Source organism: Panthera leo, chromosome B2 (genome assembly GCF_018350215.1).
Source record: "Panthera leo isolate Ple1 chromosome B2, P.leo_Ple1_pat1.1, whole genome shotgun sequence".
Classification (NCBI taxonomy): domain Eukaryota; kingdom Metazoa; phylum Chordata; class Mammalia; order Carnivora; family Felidae; genus Panthera; species Panthera leo.
In genome coordinates this window covers 150,694,807-150,713,805 of record NC_056683.1, presented here as the reverse complement: position 1 = coordinate 150,713,805, position 18,999 = coordinate 150,694,807, and the positions used below count along the sequence as shown (strand labels likewise).

The following is an 18,999-nucleotide window of genomic DNA, read 5'->3' as shown; positions in this document are numbered from 1 at the left end:
GCCCAGAGCCTGACGCGGGGCTCGAACTCACGGACCGCGAGATCGTGACCTGGCTGAAGTCGGACGCTTAACTGACTGCGCCACCCAGGCGCCCCCTAGAAGTTGGCTTTTATGTTAACTTTCAAGCACATACTCTCTCGTACAATTAAGGACCTCACGTTAATTAAGAAACAAAAATCCCACTTCAAATCAAGAAATATTACATACTGCCATATTTTGTCACTTGTGACAATTAAATACACTTTCCTGTATATTACAGTTACAAACAAGCCTGTCCTCCCATTAGAAGCCAGAAACCCCGCATGTGTGCATGTGCATGCACCCATACCATTACTCTTGGAAACATCAGTGTCTTGTCCAGAGCAAGTATGGGGTAGTGCAAATGGCCTATGCTCAGGGGCTACAAAGACTTAAATTTGGATTCCTCCTTACTGGTTGTCCCTCTTGCCTTGAAAACGTTAGTATTCTGGGCCTCCGTTCTAACTGTAAATGGTGCAGGGTATTATCATCTTCTGCGCTGCAGTACTTAGAGATAATACTTAAAAAGCGTCTAGCACATTGTACTCAAAAAGTAGCTACCGCTAAAAGTGATGATAGACGTTTTATATTTCACTGCAGGAGGGCAGAAAACAAAACCCTGTGGGGCAACCCCATACAATCCGTGCTACAGCCACTGAGACCTTTGCGATTTATTTAATGTCACCAAAACGGCCTAAAAACGTGGAATTTCAATTTCAAGTATCCACTGCAAGGGTAGTTACTACACAGTGCTTCCCATATTACTCCGTGCACTACACAAACTTCCTTTAGAGCATGGAGACCACAGTCTGAACACACACAAGTTATGGGCGTGTGCTGCTTGCACGACCCTGGCTCCAGGCATCCATAAAGACGTGGCTGTTGCTGTCTCGGAGCCTGTGAGTCCCCGCGCGCGAGCAGAATACTACATTATTTCTTACACTATCTATTCGCGAATTTCAGCCTGGGACCTGCAAGGTGCGGGGAACTGCGCCCCTGGAACAACTGGGGGTCGAGGCGGCGCTCAGAAGAACGAGGGCAAGGGGTGCGTCTTCGGGGTCAGAGTCGGGTGCCCATCTTCTGTCTGGTCGCGGACGAGGGGCGGGCAAGGCCGACCTGCTTCCGCGGCGGCGCGGGCGCAGACCCGCCGGAGCCCCGGGGACGCCGGCCGAGGACGCGCCGGGCCACGGCCCACTCAGCCAGAGGGCTCCCGCCGACGCTGTACCTCCTCCCGCCCGCACCGAGGCGGGCACCAGGCACGCCCACAGCGCGCTCGGGGGCGCACCTGCACCGCACCTCCCCCCGCCCCGCTCCTCCTCCAGGACTTCCGGCTCCTGTCGGCCGGCGCCGCCAGATGACGCTGGCCTCTCCCCGCCCCTCCCTCCCGGCCGCACTTCCGGCTGGCGCGACGCAGGCGCGCGACTTGAGCTCTCGCGGGACGCGGCCTAGGCGCTTGGGAAGGGCGGAGGCGGGTCGCTGGGCGTGGCGGCGAGCGGGCGGCATGGAGAAGGGAGGTCACGGCGGGAAGTCGGCGGCCGTCCCGGCCCCTCACTTGCAGCCGCCGCAGCCTCGGAAGGAGAGGAGGCCCAGCATGTTCGAGAAGGAGGCAGTGAGTGCGGGGACGGCGGGGCTGCGCCGACCCCCGCTGGGGCCCGGAGTGCGGTGGCCGGCGGCGCGGCGCGGGTGTCGGGAGCGGCGGTCTCCCTCCACGCTCCGCTGGACGCCTGATGCCGGGGTGGTTAGTGCCACGCTCAGACCAGGGCCGTTGTCCGGCCGGGCACGTGTGTGTGCGCGCTGCCTGGAAGGAAGGAAACGTGGCGCGTGTGCCAAGCACACGACGAGATGTTTTGAGTTTTAAGAAACAGCAGCAGGCTCGGTATTTGAGGGACATACGGGAGGGAAAAAAGTTAAATTGAAAATATTCTGCCCATTAATTTCTTGTCTGGAATTAATGGAAGATGCCATTCAAGTGTATTGGTGGAATAACACCGGGATTTCTGGAAGACCGTAGTCCGAGTACCATCACTGTAATCGAGACTCCCATCTTGTATTGAGACCTAAAGTGAAAAGAACATTTACAGTACAAAACTGTAATGACAGAGCCGAGACTGGAACCTGTGTCCTGGGACTGCTGGTCTACTTGTCTAACGGTTTCTTCTACTTCGTGGGAGCCGAAATGGACAGGATGCAGGAGAGATGTGATTGCAAAGATTCTTCCTTAGTGAAGGGATAAGATGATAGAAGGAAAACCGAATCAGAAGACCCATATTATATATAAGGAAGAAATGGTAGAGGTGTGAGTTTTCAGCACGTTAGAATCTGTCATTTTCAAACCACACACACGCATGCTGTATCCCCAAGGGGATCGTTGTAGTTGGAAGCCACTGTGAAGGATACAGTGTAGTTGTACCCCTTGAGTATATTGTGGGGGGAAAGATGGCAGTTACTCTAGAGAAGCATTCTCTTAATAGAAAAGAACAAAATGCAGATTTTGTTTTGGGGAGGTGTAGGGAGCTAATAATACCTCTTTTTTCCAACTGACACGTAACACAGGCTGCAAATAAAACAGATTTCTGATGAAGGACTTCTGCTTGCAGCCAACATGGAATTACTCCTACCAGAAACTACTGATAATAGCACAAGATGTATGAAACAGTGGTTTTACCATTGATGGGATGTAAAGCAAGACAGGATCCTGATCTCTGGGGCGGAGGGGGGGAGAAACAGGAACAGTGAACCCCAAGATTACCCCTGACTGCTTGATGAGGGATTGCAGCCCACACCTGTGGAGAGGTCTTGCTTAGCTGAGAAGGATTTGGGAGCCGGGTAGATAAAGCTGGTATGAGTGCAGAGCAGAGTATTGAAGAGGAATGAGCTGTACAAACAGCCCCAAGGATCTGCAAAGGATTTTCCTCAAGTCTTCAGCTTAGTGCATCAGTGCATCTGGTAAGGAAGCCACCTGTGGCCAGAAAAAGCCACCAAAGGGAGCAGAAAAAAAATCCTTGCACTCCCACAAAATCATTTGTTTCCCCCCAGTAAGCATGGAAAACCATAGGGCGTTGGTTAGAGTGCCGAGAAGTGTATTGTCTCAGTACTGGGGGAAGAAATAGCACTAGACTCCCAAGATTTTTCTAGGCTGGTCTATCAGAGCTCAAAAGCAAACCTCCAGAGAATTAAACTGTTTCTGTTACTACATGCTAGAAAAAAGCTCAAGAGAACTCAAAGGAATGGAGAAGTACACACCAAAAATGAGGGTGAAATTTACACAATCTTGTGTCCAATAAAATATTTGCAGACTATCAAAGAAACAGGAAAATACAACCTAAAGTGAGAGGAAACAGTAAGAGCACTCAGAAATGACAAATGGCAAAGACAGAATTAATATAAAAGATCTCTAAAGTAGTTACTGTGAAAAAATTATTAGTTTTCGTCAAATTAAAGCAGTTATATAATATTCATGTTATAAAACAGGTAATGCATTCTGTATGTGCAAAAATGTACAGAAAAAATTGAGTATGTGAAATCCAAATGAAACCCTACAGTTGAAAAATAACAATGTCAGAGATGTAGAATACACTGAATGGAAATAGATTGGACACTGCAGAAGAGAGGATTGGTGAACCTAAAGACAGCAATAGAAAGAAGGCCTGAAGAAAATATATTAGACAGAATGAGATGTGGGGAAATTTCTGATACAAAATATATATATAATATCAGAAATTGACAAACTTAATGAAAACTATAAACCCACAAATCCAAGAAACTCAGTGAACTTCAGGCACAAGAAACATGGAAGAAAATTATGCTGAGACATGTAGTAGTCAAACTGCTTAAAATCAATGATTTAATAATTTAAAGGCAGCAATGGAGAAAATCAGAAAACTGAAGAATGATGAAATGAAAATAGGTTTTTCACCAGAAACAATGCAAGCCAGAACACTGAAGCATCTTTCATTACTTTAAAGTATCTTTAAAGTTGAAAGAACCATCAACCTTGAATTCTATACCCAGTGAAAATATTTTTCAAAAACAGAGGCAAAATAATGGGTTTTTCAGATATATGAAAATGAAAAATTCACCAACAGACCTATGCTATCTGATATGTGAAAGGAAATCCTTCAGGCAAAAGGAATATGATAAGAGATGTAAATATCTAGATGAAAGAATAGAAAACATTGAAAGTGGTAACTATGTAGGTAAATATATTTTTTTCAGTATTACTGTGGGGAGCCTGGGTGGCTCAGTTGGCCAAGAGTCAGACTTTGGCTCAGGCTGTGATCTCACAGTTCATGAATCTGAGCCCCATGTCAGACTCTGCTGTCAGCGCAGAGCCCACTTCAGATCCTCTGTCCTCCTCTCTGCCACTCCCCTGCTTGCATGTGCTCGTGCACTCTCTCTCTCTCCAAAAATAAACATTTTTTAAAAAAGATTATTGGCTGATTAAATCCAGAATAACATATTTTGGGGCTTGTACCCCCAAAACATTTTATTTAGAGAAGTAAAATACATGACAATTCTAGCACAAAGACCAGAGAGTTGGCAGGAGGGGGCATATTCCATTGTAGGACTCTTGCTGTATGTGAAGTGGCATAATATGACTTGAAAGTAGACTGATAAAGATACATACTATCAAGCCTAAAACTACCACTGGGAAACAATAAAGTTACTAGGCCAACAGATAACAGGTGAATCATGAAAGATACTTAAAGGAAAGCCTAAAAAACGGGCACCTGGCTAGCTCAGTTGATAGAGCACGTGACTCTTGATCTTGAGGTTGTAAGTTTGAGCCCCATCTTGGGTGTAGAGATTACTTAAAATGTTTACAAAAATAAAAGCAAAGCAAGGATTAAACATAACCATGATAATTACATTAAGTATAAATGTTATAAATACCCCAATTAAAATTCAGATTACTTATGAAAGCAAGATGAAACTATATATTGTCTACAAGAAACACTAAGGAAAGGATGGGAAGAGATATACCATGTGAAGACTAATAGAATACTGGAGTACATGTATTAGTATCAAACAAAATACATTTCTAACAATATTATAAGAGATAAAGGGAATCATTTCATAATGTTGAAAAGTCAATTCATCAGAAAGGCCTAACAATCTTAAGGTTTTTTTGCACCTAAAGTCAAAGCTTTGAAATACAGGAAACAAGAATTTCATGTATCCTTACAGAAATTGACATCCATAATTACAGATGGAAATTTCAATATAAGTATCTCTATCAATAATTGATGGAACACATAGACAAAAACTAATAAAGATATAAAAGAATATAAAGGAACAATAATAACTTGTATTAGTGCACTTTTATCACATACGCCATGCAACCTCAGCTGAATAAATGTTCTTTAGAAGTGCACATGAGGGGCACCTGGTTAGCTCAGTGAGCTCAGCAACCGACTTCAGCTCAGGTCATGACTTCATGGTTCCTGAGTTTGAGCCCCACATGGGACTCCACACCGGGAGTGTGGAGTCTGCTTGGGGTTCTTCCTCTCTCCTCTCTCTGCCCCTTTTCCACTCAAACTTTCTCTCAAAATAAATAAACTTAAAAAGTGTGCATGAAACATCACTAAGAATATCTCCTGGGACAGGAAACAAGTCCCAATAACTTTAAAAGGATTCAGGTAATACAAAGTATGTTCTTTGACCATAATGGAATAAATCAGAAATCGTTAACAGAAAGGTATATTGAAAAATGTAAATTGTCTGGAAATTAAATGACACACTTCTGAATAACCCAGGGTAAAAGAAAATGAAAGAAAATATTTTCAACTGAATGAAAATACAACATTTCAAAAACTGTAGGGTGTACCTATAGCAGTACTTGGGGAAATTTATAGCCCTAAATACCTATATTAGAAAAATTTCAAGTCTAAACTCAAAGTAAACAAAAGTAAGGAGGTAATAAAAAGTGAAAGTCGATGAAATAGCAAACTGAAAACAAGAAGATTAGTGAAACCAAAAATATTTTGGAAAGATCAATAAACTTGATAAACCTCCAGCCTAAAAGTTGACAAACAACAGCCTATAGGTCAAATCTAGCTTGCTACCTATTTTTGTACAGCCTATGAGCTAAGAATGGCTTGTATATTTTTAAAAGGTAATTTTAAAAGGATAGATGGAGATGGGGGATGCAGAGGAGGAAAGGGGACAGTTGGAAGAAGAGAAACAGTGGCAACTACCACAGCTGGCCCACAATGCATAAATATTTACTAGCTGGCTCTTTACAGAGAAAGTTTGCCAACCCTTGCTAAACCAGACTAATCAGGAAAAGAAAATAAAAAGACCAATTCTCAATACCAGGAATGAAAAAGAAGAATCACTACAGACCCGATAAACATTTTAAAAAGATCATAAATACTAAAAACATCTATGATCCTAAATTCAACAACTTGGATAAAATGCACAAATTCCTTGGAAGACACAATTATGAGTTGAACTGTGTTCCCCTAGGATTCATATGTTAAAGCCCTAATCCCCAGTACCTCAGGATGTGAGGGTATATGGAGATGAGGCTTTTAAAGAGCTAAGTTAAATTGAGACTGTTAGGGTATGCCCTAATCCAGTCTCACTTGTGTCCTTCTGAGAAGAGATGAGGGCACAGATACATAGGGCAAAGCATGCACAACAGAATAACTGTGTGAGGAGGCAGCAAGACAGCAGCCATCTGCAAGAGAGAGGCCATAGGAGAAACCAATCCTGCTGGCAATTTGATCTTGCATTTCCAGCCTCCAGAATTGTGTGCCAATAAATTTCTGTTGTTTAAGCTACCTGGTCTGTGGTATTTTGTTATGGCAGGTCTAGCAAACTAATATATAGACAAACTACTGTAGCTCACTCTAGAAATAATAGATACCCTGAATAGTCCCTATATCTGTTAAAGAAAGTGACTGTGTTGTTTAAAACCTTTCCATAAAGAAAACTCCAGGCCCACATGGCTCTTATGGTGAGTTTTTGCCAAATATTCTAGTGTTCTGGAAAAATGAAGAGAAGGGAATTCTTCCCAATTCACCCTATGAGGCCAGCATTTACCTTGCTGTCAAAACCAGAATAATGAAAACAAACCAATATTCCTCATGAACATAGATGCAAAAATTCTTAACAAAACTCTGGTAAATTAAATACAACAACATATAAGAAAGACACGATATATATATTGTACCTAACACAGGAGCCCCTAAGTACATAAAGCAAATACTAACAGACATAAACGGAGAAATAGCAATACAATAGCATTAGGAGACCTTAGCACCCCACTTACATCAATGGGTAGATTATTCAGACAAAAAGTGAAACATCAGCCTTAAATGACATATTAGACCAGATGGACTTAACAGATATGTACAGAACATTCCATCCAGAAGCAGAATACACAGTCTTCTCAAGAACATATGGAACATTCTCCAGGACCTATCACATGTTAGGCCACAAAATAAGTCTTCATAAATTTAAGGAGACTAAAATATGAAGCATTGTTACCAACCACAATGGTACGGAACTACAAGTCAATTATAACAAGAAAACAAAAACAATACGTGAGGATTAAAAATATTCTAGGGAACAACGAATGTGTCAATGTAAAAATCAAAAGAGAAGTTTTGATGAAGTTTAAAAGAAGTTTAAAAATTCCATGTGACAAATGAAAATGGAAATACAACATACCAAAATTTATAGACTGCAACAAAAGCATTTCCAAGAGGGAGTTTCATAACAGACGCCTATATCAAAAAACAAAGATCTCAAATAAGCAATCTAGCTTTATACTTCAAGGACTGGAAAAAGACCCAAAGTTAGTAGAAATGAGGAAATATTTGAGCAGAAGTAAATGGAGACTAAAAGGACAACAGAAAAGATCAGTGAAATTAAGAAGTTGTTCATTGAAAAGATAAAATTGACAAACCTTTATCTAGATTCACCAAGAAATAAAGGGAGAGGGCTCAAATAAAATCAGAATGAAAGAGGAGACATTTCAACTGTTACAACAGAAATACAAAGAATCATAAGAGATTACTACCAGTATTACTACCAGATATGCCAACAACTTGACAACCCAGGAAAAAATGGATAAATTCCTAAAATTGAAAAATCCAAACAGAGCAATTACTAGTAAGGAGATTGAATCAGTAAACCAAAGCCTCCCAACAAACAAAAGTCCAAGGCCAGATGGCTTCACTAATGAATTCTAAACATTCAAAGAAGAATGAATAGCAATATCCTCAAATTCTTCAAGAGAATAAAAGAGGAGGAATACATCCAAACTAATTTCATGAGACCACATTACCCTGATACCAAAACTATACAAGGATACCACAGAAGACTACAGGCCAATAAACATGATGAATGTTAGATGCAAAAATCGTCAACAAAATATTAGCAAACTAAATTTTACAATATATTAAAAGGATCATACACCATGATCAAGTGGGATTTGTTCCAGAGATGCAAAGGTGGTTCAAAACCCCCAACAGTACAAGATAGTGTGTTAGCAAAATGAAGGATAAAAATCTTATCATCTCAATAGATAACAGTAAAAGCAGTGAGTAAAACTCAATCTCCACTTACCATAAAAACACTCAACAAAGTGGTTATGGAGGGAACATACCTCATCATAACAAAGGTCATATCTGACAAGCTCACAGTGAACATGATGTTCAATGGTGAAAACCTAAAAGCTTTTCCTCTAAGTCCAGGAATAAAATAAGGACACCCACTCTCACCACTTTTCTTCAACATTGTATTGGAAATCCTAGCCAGAGAAATTAGGAGAAAGAAGGAAAAGGCAACCAAATTAGGAAAGGAAAAAGTAAAACTGTCACTATTTGTTTATGACATGATATTATAAACCCTAAAGACTCCCTCAAACAACTGTTAGAACTAATAAACAAATTTAGTAAAATTGCAGGATACAAAATCAATGTACAAAAAATCGATTGCATTTCTATACACAAACTATCAGAAAGAAATTAAGAACACAATCCCATTTACAACTGCATAAAAAACAATAAAATATCTAGGGCTAAATTTAACCAAGGAGGTGAAAGTCCTCTACAGTGAAAACTATAGGACACTGATGAAAGGAATTGAAGAAGACACAAGTAAATGGAAAGATATTCAATGTTCATGAATTGAAAGAATTAATATTAAATTGTACATACTACCCAAAGCAATCTACAGATTCAGTGCAATCCCTAATAAAATTCCAATGGCATTTTTCATAGAATAAGTAATCCCAAATTTTGTATGGAATCACAAAAGACCTTAAATATCCAAAGCAATATGGAGAAAGAAGAACAAAGCTGGAAGCATCTCACTTTCTGATTTCAAACTGTGTTATGAAGCTATAACAATCAAAACAGTATGGCACTGGCGTAAACAGACACATAAGCCAATAGAACAGAATAGAGTCCAGAAATAAACACACACATTTATGGTGAATTAATTTATAACAAAGGAGGGGCACCTGGGTGGCTCAGTCAGTTAAGTGTCTGACTTCGGCTCAGGCCATGATCTCACAGTTTGTGGGTTCGAGCCCCACATCAAGCTCTGTGCTGACAGCTAAGAGGCCTGCTTCGGATTCTGTGTCTCCCTCTCTCTCTGCCCCTCCCCCATTCACACTCTGTCTCTCAAAAATAAATAAACATTAAAAAAATAATAATTATAACAAAGGAACCAAGAATATATAATGGGGAAAGGACAGTCTTTTCAGTAGTTGGTGTTGGGAAAACTGGACCACTATCCTACATGTACACAAAAATAAACTCAAAATAGATTAAGACCTGAAACCATAAAACTACAAAAAGAAAACATAGGCAGCAAACTCCTTGACATCGGTCTTGGTGATGATTTTTTGATCTAACTCCGAAAGCAAAGGCAACAAAGCAAAAATAAAAAGGTGGGGCTACAGCAAACTAAAAAGTTTATGCACAGCAAAGGAAATCAAGAAAATGAAAAAGCAACCTACTGAATGGGAGAGATTATTTGCAAATCATATATCTGATAAGGTTTAGTATCCAAAATATATAAAGAACTCATTAAACTCAACAGCAAATAAATCTAGCAATTGAATTAAAAAATGGCCAGAAGATCTGCATAGGTATTGTCCAAAGAAGACATATAGATGGCCAACAAGTACGTGAAACAATGCTCAAAATCCCTAATTATCAGGAAAATGCACATCAAAAGCACAGTGAGATGTTACCTCACCCCTTAGATGCACTATTGTCAAAAAGACAAGAGATAACAAGTGTTGGCAAGGATGTGGAGAAAAGGGTTCCAACAAGGGTTGGCAAGGATGTGGAGAAAAGAAGAGGGTTCTCTTGCACTGTTGGTAAGAATGTAAATTGGTACTGCCACTATGCAAAACAGTGTTGAGTTTCCTCAAAAAATTAAAAGTAGAACTACCATACAATTCAGCAATTCCATTTCTGGGTATTTGTCCAAAGAAAATGAAAACACTAATTTTAAAAGATATATGCATTCCTATATTTATTTCAGCATTATTTACAATAGTCAACATATAAAAACAACCTAAATATATATATCAGCCATAAAAAAAGAATGAGATCTTGCCATTTGCAATAATGCGTGTGGACCTTGAGAGCATTAGGCTAAGTGAAATAAGTCGGACAAATACTGAATGATCTCACTATATGTGAAATCTAAAAATAAAAATGGGTGAAGGGCGTCAAAGGTACAAACATCCTATAAAATGATGATGATGATGATGATAATGATAATGATGATGGTATATTAAGTTTAAGCGAGGTTTTTTCCAGGAATTCAAGGTTGGTTAAATATTCAAAAATCATATAACCATATTAACAAACTATTAATGATGAAAAATAGGCCGGCAAATGGTAACCTTTCTACTCAAATTAAATCAGCTTACCCAAGTAGTCACGGCATAGCTGGACAATGACATATGTCTAAGATGATGGCCTATCTCTATGAAATATATGCGGTGGTGAGACAGATGATATGTACTTGTTATAATCAGATGTGAAGAGAAGAGCTGGAAGACTACACTAAACTAAAAAAGAAAAGGTTCTTTCTCTCGCCAACTGCCCAGGCAGATAAACCCCCTCAGAGGGGCGCAGAAAGGGAAGTGTCGCTCCAGTGCCAGTTTCAGCCACATATAGAAGCATCGGTGGTAGAGAATAAATAGTCTCTCACAATACTCGTAGGATTGTGATTTTTAATATATACATTTTAAACTATTGGCCTCTGCAGTAAGATATGAAAAGGAGGAGGGAGGATAGAAATATGTAGACCTGTATTATATATTTAGAAAAATCTAGAAGTAATAAACATTAAAATAAATAAAAGGTTAATAGCTGGGTGCAGCAGTAATTCTACATTAAAACAATTCCTAAAAACATAAAATGTGTTTTTAAGTCACCTTAAAGGCTCATCAAAAGAACACCAAAATAATAAATGCTTCAGAATAAATTGAAAGATTTGTGTTAACATAAAAAAATTCCGGGAAGTAAAAATTCTTTTTTTCTTCTTTAAAGTTTATTTATTTTGAGAGACAGGAAGAGAGAGAGCAAGATCAGGGGAGGGGCAGAAAGAGAGGGAGAAAGAGAGAACCCCAGGCAGGTTCCATGCTGTCAGCACAGAGCCCCACGTTGGGCTTAATCTCACGAACTGTGAGATCATGACTTGAGCAGAAACCAAGTCAGGAGCCTAACCGACTGAGCCCCGCGGGTGCCCAGGAAATACAAATTCTTACATAAATGTCAAAGCAAACCATGTGCCTGGTTAGAAAAGTGATTATAAATCTATGGAGTTGTTTAGTTAACATTATTTGTTAAAAACATTGTAAAGTGTAAAGTTATTACCTTCATCCAGGCCCTGATCTCCCTGTAATCCACTCACCACACCACCAGAATGACCTTTTAAAACTGTAATTTAGAACATATCACTTGCTGGCTTAAATTTTTCCAGCGGCTTCTCACTGTTCTGAGAATAAAATCCAAAGCCCTTACCACATTCTATTCAGTGCTGCACAACTTGCTCCTTGGTTGCCTTCCTAGCTTCATTGTGTCACCACTCTGCCTCGTTCAGAACACTTGAGATACACCGAGCACAAACCCGCTCTTAGAGCACACTAAGTTTTTGCCTTGAAGCCTCTGCCCTTTCTATTTCCTGTTCTTTTGGGGCTGAGGGGCCTTCTCTGATCATTCAGTCTAAATAGACTTTCACAGGAGTTTCTACCAAGTCATGTGATTTTATAGCAATTGCCACTATTTAAGTTAGCTTGTTTTCCTAAATACTTTTTTTATTATTTTTTATTTATTATTATTTATTTTTTTTAATGTTTATTTATTTTTGAGACAGAGAGAGACAGAGCATGAATGGGGGATCAGAGGATCAGAGAGAGAGGGAGACACAGAATCCGAAGCAGGCTCCGGGCTCTGAGCTGTCAGCACAGAGCCCGACGCAGGGCTCGAACTCACAGACCATGAGATCTTGACCTGAGCTGAAGTCGGAAGCTCAACCGACTGAGCCACCCAGGCGCCCCTCCTAAATACTTCTCAGTTGTCGATCAGCCCTCCTCTCCACTAAACGGATAACTCCATAAATGCAGATGCCTTGACTATGAATTAACACAAGCAGAACAATTAATTCCTAGCTATTTCAATAAGGCTCACCCCTGTAACTTCAGAGCCTAGGACATTTCTCTGGACCATATTAGGCACCAAATAAATATTTCTTTAAGGAGTGTTGAATGTCACAGAATGAATGTTGAAAAAGCATAGAATAATGTATGTACCAAATCAATACATTCTTTTCAACTTAAGATTTATGTAATGTTATGTTATATAAATATGCAAATGACTTATGGAAATAATAGTATTAATTAGTCAAAGACGACTAAATAAAATTAAAATAATTAAAATTATAAGGAGACAATAAAGGATAATATTTTCATAACTTCGGGGTAGAAAACTTGAGTTTTCTTTACATGACTGTCTCCTAGCCACCCAGTTGCCCTCTCTGCAGCCTGTCTTCTTTCCAGGTCTTTGTATCTTCCATGGATATTTTAAATATATGTATGCAAATTTGTGTCCGTATGTGTTCGTGTTTATAGATAAATAGAGGGATGACAGCTAGCTAGCTAGATTCTTTTTTCTCTCTCCCTTTTACCAAATCGATAGCCAGGAGTGAATTAGTAAATGTACGATTCAACAACCTCTTAATCACGGAAGTCAGAATGGATTTCCAAAGTCTGTGTCGGCTTTGTCCCATTGCACTAGGGTTCTTAAATCTAAAATTTCATTTTACAATTTAAGAAATAATCTTTCTCTCTTCTTCTCCCCCCCTCTTTTCAGTATGCGCAAATTTTGAGAGAAAGACTGAGAGAATCATTTCATGATGTTCAGTATGTAGAGCCTCCATTTGATGATCCAATTGCTGATTTAGGTAAAGAATGGAAGAGTGCCCTGGCGAAATTAAAGTTTGCTAATTCGTATAGAATGGAGCCATTGAAAAAATTCCAAGCTCATTCCGTGGAAGCTAAAGTCCAGCAGATATTAAAGGTAGCTTGATAAGTACATATGATAGCAATATCTAAGCTTCGGAGGTTTGATAAACTGTGTTAAGCTTTATGACCGTATATTTACCCTCACTGACTTTTTGTAGCATTTATCTCTGAAAATATGAAAGTACTTTGTATTCATACTCAAGAATCTTCACATCGACGCTATGAGCTAGATTTAAAGGAAATATTCTTTTGTTATTTCATTCAACTCCTAATTATCCATAAATTATTTATCCCTCACATTCCACGTTTGCCCGTATTTGGAGGAATGAGTTAAATAAAACACACTGTGTATGTGTGGAAAGTTGGTTCCTGTGTACTAACACGTCTAAGGACAGGCAGCCGCCAATGATGCGTAGGTTTTCTTCTTTAAACTTGCTGGAATCTAAAGTTCTTCTAAGACAGTTGTTTGAAACTCAGGCTCTTGTTCCCAGACTAGTCCAAAATAGCTGCTTCAATGTAACGAACTGAATACTGTATTACTAACATGAAGACCAATATTATTTATACTAGTATTGGTATCTGAAGGCTGCATTGTTCAGATGAAGATAATTCCTTCATCACTTTTCTTAACAAAGGACAAAATTTTTTTTTTTTTTACTTACAGAAAGTTTGAGGGACCAGTTTTTCTGAATCCCGTTTTGATCTGTGATATCTAGTTCTGGGCACCAGGCACCCGGGCATCTTCTGATGGCCGGATTCCCCTGTGGGATTCCACCAAGCCTGATTCTACCCCAGATCCATTCCTTGTTTCAAAGGTACCTTCCCTCCAGTTTACAAGGTACACTCCTTCAGTAACAACTGATGTGAGCTAGCTGTTGGGAAGAAAGTTTCTAATTTATTTTGTATAAATATTTAGTACTCCTTTAATCATAGCAAAATTAATTCTTGAAGTGAATTAACTTTTATTGATACAGAAGAATATTTAGGAGGCCTACTCTAACCTCCCTCCACTACTATAGACAGGTACATTTCTAACCTAAACTAATAACTGTCAGATGATATTTGGCAATGATATTATGGCTCATGGCTTTGGGAAATAGAGAAATTCAACTCAATTTGATACATTAAAATAATTATTGATTACCTTCTTCTCCTATCTAATTAACAGCAAGCATTTGTGACATGAAAGTATACATTATCACGTGTCCCTTGCTTGGCCTTACTACATAGACTAAGTTCAGACTTATTGATTTCAAATTGTATTTACATAGGATAATTTGCAGAATTGCACTGAGCATGATGGGGCCTAAAACAGCTGATTGGATATGTAGGTGGATGACTAGGGGTCATAAAGAGGCCAGGGATTTTCCCTTGGGTTCATGGAAAATTCAACATAGTTCTACATGCAGAAATAATAGTGTTTCCTGATGGAGCTTGCGGGCATCTTCCTATAGCAAGCACTCATTACAGTCATTACTCGTTAAATAACAGCATCTGGGGAGGCGAAGCCTGAGGTCTGTTGGGCAGATTCAGAAGAGAGAATGGATGTTGCGAAGCGTTTGAAAGATGGAGCCACAGGGGCGCCTGGGTGGCTCAGTCGGTTGAGCGTCCGACTTCAGCTCAGGTCACCATCTCATGGACCGTGAGTTCGAGCCCCGCGTCGGGCTCTGGGCTGACAGCTCGGAGCCTGGAGCCTGCTTCCAGTTCTGTGTCTCCCTCTCTCTCTGCCCCTCCCCCATTCATGCTCTGTCTCTGTCTGTCTCAAAAATAAATAAACGTTAAAAATAAATAAAAAAAAAAAGAAAAGAAAAGAAAGATGGAGCCACAGCCAAATGCCTAAGGGAAATGAATGCTTCTACACCCAGTTTTAGGTCCAGCAGCATTCTAGAAGGGACTCAAAACTCTTTGTTTTTACTTGCCTATACAATTAGCTGGTAGGAGTTCATCTGTTATGGCGGGACCCAGAACTGTGGTTAATTCATTGGTCTGAATCAGTCAGTCAAAGTCAGTCAAAGAAGCCTGCAGTCTGCTCACGAGGTGGTCCAGTCTGCTTCTGGTTTGTAGAAGCTCCTCGTGCTTCACGGCTCACATCTGTCTCCCCAGCTGTGATTAATCCACAGCAGGCATGGCCAGAAGCTTTCCATCTCCTCAGTGCTCTCCGGGAGTCCACAGAGAAGCCGTGGGGAAAGGGTTGCAGAGGTGGCTTCGATTCAGGAAGACTGCGAAGGACAGGATCACAGAGAACAGGCCGTGGAGGATGGAGATCACAGCAAATGGGCCACGGAGGATGGATCACCGGGTACGGGCTCTGGTCCAGGAAACCCAAGCCTTAGGAAAACTAAAGTCTGAATTTTCACAAACATGTAAATTATAGAAAGATTTCCTTTGTCTACCCTAAGAATTCCCAGAAGCATTCTTTTAAATTCCCCTGTGTCTCCCTGCTGTTTGATGGGGTGATCCAGTGAAGGAAAACTTACAGCCCGAGGGTTGGTGATGAAGAGCAATTGAATGTAATTAAAAACCAAAATAAATTTTATTCAACATTGTTATTGAAATAAACTGGTAAGCACAACATTCATTTCGTATCATTTGGTTAGGAATGCATGTATTTTTTTTAAGTTACATGTATTTTTTAGATACATGTTTTCTTGAATTTTTATGTAGAAGATATTTGGTTTGAAGATTAAAATATTTTTTCTATTTTTTTGAAGGAAAGTCTTAAAGACGTCAAATATGATGATAAAGTCTTCTCTCATTTGTCACTTGAATTAGCAGACCGCATATTGTCAGCGGTGAAAGAATTTGGGTACCACCGCTACAAGTTCATTATAAAAGTATTATTTATTCAAAAGACCGGTCAGGCAATAAATGTAAGTACTATAGTGATCCAGCATCTATCAGTTAGAGCTCTAAGGTCTCCTCTGTGGTGATGTGATAATCACCGTGATGCCTGTCTCCAAGGCACTTTAAGACCCCGAGGTGCGTCTCTAAGAAGGATAATTGTGTTAACTATCTCTTCCTTCACTGCATATTATTTGAAAAGTACTAACCCAGAAATGGCAATTTTCTACTGATAATTTACAAAATTGTATGGCTATCCTGTTCCTTGATCATACCCAATTTGACCATTTAATGTCATTTGATAATTAGCCAGTAAGTTTATTTTGAGCACTAATGGGTGTGAGGTGCTGAGAAAAAGAGAATGAGACATGGTCCATGATTATGATTCTCGGGGAGTTTTCACTGCACTCAAGGAAAGAAAGCAATGCAATGGGAGTTTAAGAAATGGAATAGTGTACGGGGCGCCTGGGGGGCTCAGTCGGTTGAGCGTCCGACTTCGGCTCAAGTCATGATCTCTTGGTTCGTGGGTTCAAGCTCCAGGTCGGGCTCTGTGCCGACGGCTCGGAGCCCGGAGCCCGCTTTGGATTCTGTGTCTCCTTCTCTCTCTGCCCCTCCCCCACTTGTGATCTGTCTCTCTCTGTCTCTCAAAAGTAAATAAATGTAAAAAAAGTGTTAAAAAATTAAAAAAAGGAAATGAAAGAGTGTGGACGGGGGAGCATCTAGGTGCCAGAGTCCAGTTGGCCTAGGCATGAGCCCTGGCGGCGACAATCACAGCCCGTGGCCTGGGCTCTTCATCTATGAAATGGGGGTGATACACCTGCTGGCTGGAGCCGCTCTGAGGATCACACGAGACGGGCCATGTTACGGTCCTCAACCCGGTCTCCCGTGCAGAGCCCTCGGTAATCAGCAAGGCTGTTGTGCTCAGTTACCAACGCAAATACACACCTCTAGGCCACGTAGGAGTGACTGTGTGGCAGCTGGGCATATGAGTGCACCGCGGGCGGAGGGAAGTGTATCCGGAAGCAGGGCAGGGGGGTTCTGGCCACACAAGAGTCAGCAAGACAGACGTGGTCCTGGCTCCTGGCGAGAAGAGAACGCCACCACATACTCCTAGGTGGTGATAGGTGCTCCCGAGAGAAAATTAAGGTGGGACACTTTGATAGAAGGGCAGAGCGGCCGCTGGGGTTGTCTGGAGACGGGGAAGTCCCCCTAAAATCTGAATGACAAGAGAAAACCGGCTGTGCCAGAGACCCGGAAGAAGAACTTGCAAGCGGAGAAAACGTGAGTGTGAAGACGCTAAGGCAGGGGGACGTCCGCGTGCTTGGTTAATACCCCGTGTGCCCGCAGTACGTTTTGGTGGTGGGGTCCGGTGCGACGTGTATCAGCACCACACAACACACCGCCCCAGGTTTAGCCCCAGACGGCAGCTGTTTGTTTGCTCGTCATTCTGCGGAGCAGCCCCGCTGCCGTACCGGGTTTTCCTGCTGGTCTCCCCGACGCCCCGGCAGCTCCCTGGCGACTCCGCTGGTCTCCCGACACCCTGCCCCGGTCCCTTTGCTGGGCCGTGGGTACAGGCTGGCCTCGTCCTCGCGTCTGCCGGCCGGCGCTGGCTATGGGTTGGGGCGCCTGGGATCTCCTGCACGGGAGCCACCGCCGTCCAGGGGACTGAGCCGGTTTCCTTATGCGGACGTCTCCTCACGGTGCTCTGAGAAGGCTGGAGCAGAAGACCTCTGGAGACCGGGCTGCCAAGTCACCCATCGCGTTCTTTTGCTCAGGGCAGGTCCCAAGGCGCACGCGTACTCGAGGGGTGGGGAAATAGACTCGCCCTCTGGGAGAAGACACAAACGGTTTGTGGCCGTTTAGAGCCGCCGTGGAAAAGCAGGCCGTAGTCAAATTGTGTGTGGCTTTGTAAGCGAAGCAAAGGATTTAGAATTTTCTCCAGCAGCCAGCTTGTATAAGCAACGCCATTTCTTTATTTCAAAACAAGGTTCTGACAGACTTTCACTGGAAAATATTGTAAGGATGGAAAGGAACATTCTGTATCACGGGCTATGACACAGCAGAGAAGTAGTGTATGCAGAAGTCTTCGACCCGGTTTTCAGGGGCTCCCGCTCTTGCCCCGGACACTCAGACGCTCGCTGCTGAGGTCGAGTCTCTGTGTCAGATAGGACTGGCTCCAGGAGGAAGAGGGGGCCCAGGAAGCATCACTATGAAGTCTTCAGGAAAGGGGGGATTGGACACACTACTTTTTAAATATCACTTTCTAAGATACTTACGCATCTTAAAAAAATATATCAAACTTGTGTAGACTTAAAAATCGTTTCTTAACGTGTTCAGTCTAAGGTTGGTCTTTTGCAATTGGTCTGTCCCAGGTTGCCAGCAGATGGATCTGGGATGTGGCATGGGACAGCTGGGTTGCTGCGAAACATGAAACGGAAACGTACGTGGCCTTGGCCCTGGTGTTTGCTCTTTATTGTGAGTAGGGAGTGTTTACTCCTCAACTTTGCAGAGACACAGGACATCTGTAGATCCGTGAACCTCACAGTAGGCGTTGATTCCCTGCACTTTGGCCTCCAGGTGAAGCCTCATTGTATCATTTTAACAGCAAACAAGTAAAAGCTGGATTGTTTTTACCTTTA

At 41.4% G+C, this 18,999-nt stretch overlaps 2 protein-coding genes across 6 annotated transcripts in view; one reads left to right on the top strand and one right to left on the bottom strand.

Annotated features, from left to right (window-relative positions):
* Nucleotides 1–1,754, bottom strand: part of ERMARD (ER membrane associated RNA degradation) — a 27,164-nt gene extending 25,410 nt beyond the window's left edge. For 3 of the 5 annotated variants that reach the window (XM_042940331.1, XM_042940329.1, XM_042940332.1), the window contains exon 1: nucleotides 960–1,341. The gene's annotated coding sequence lies outside the window, so the exon portion shown is untranslated. Of the gene's footprint in view, nucleotides 1–959; nucleotides 1,342–1,570 lie in introns of those variants that run through there. The other 2 variants (XM_042940333.1, XM_042940328.1) reach the window with 2 other exon arrangements.
* On the top strand, nucleotides 1,427–18,999 carry DYNLT2 (dynein light chain Tctex-type 2). The gene is made up of 4 exons (XM_042940334.1): nucleotides 1,427–1,627; nucleotides 13,368–13,574; nucleotides 16,231–16,389; nucleotides 18,733–18,999. Exons 1-4 carry the CDS (start codon nucleotides 1,520–1,522, stop codon nucleotides 18,841–18,843), a joined length of 585 nt encoding a protein of 194 aa, XP_042796268.1. The 5' UTR covers nucleotides 1,427–1,519; the 3' UTR covers nucleotides 18,844–18,999.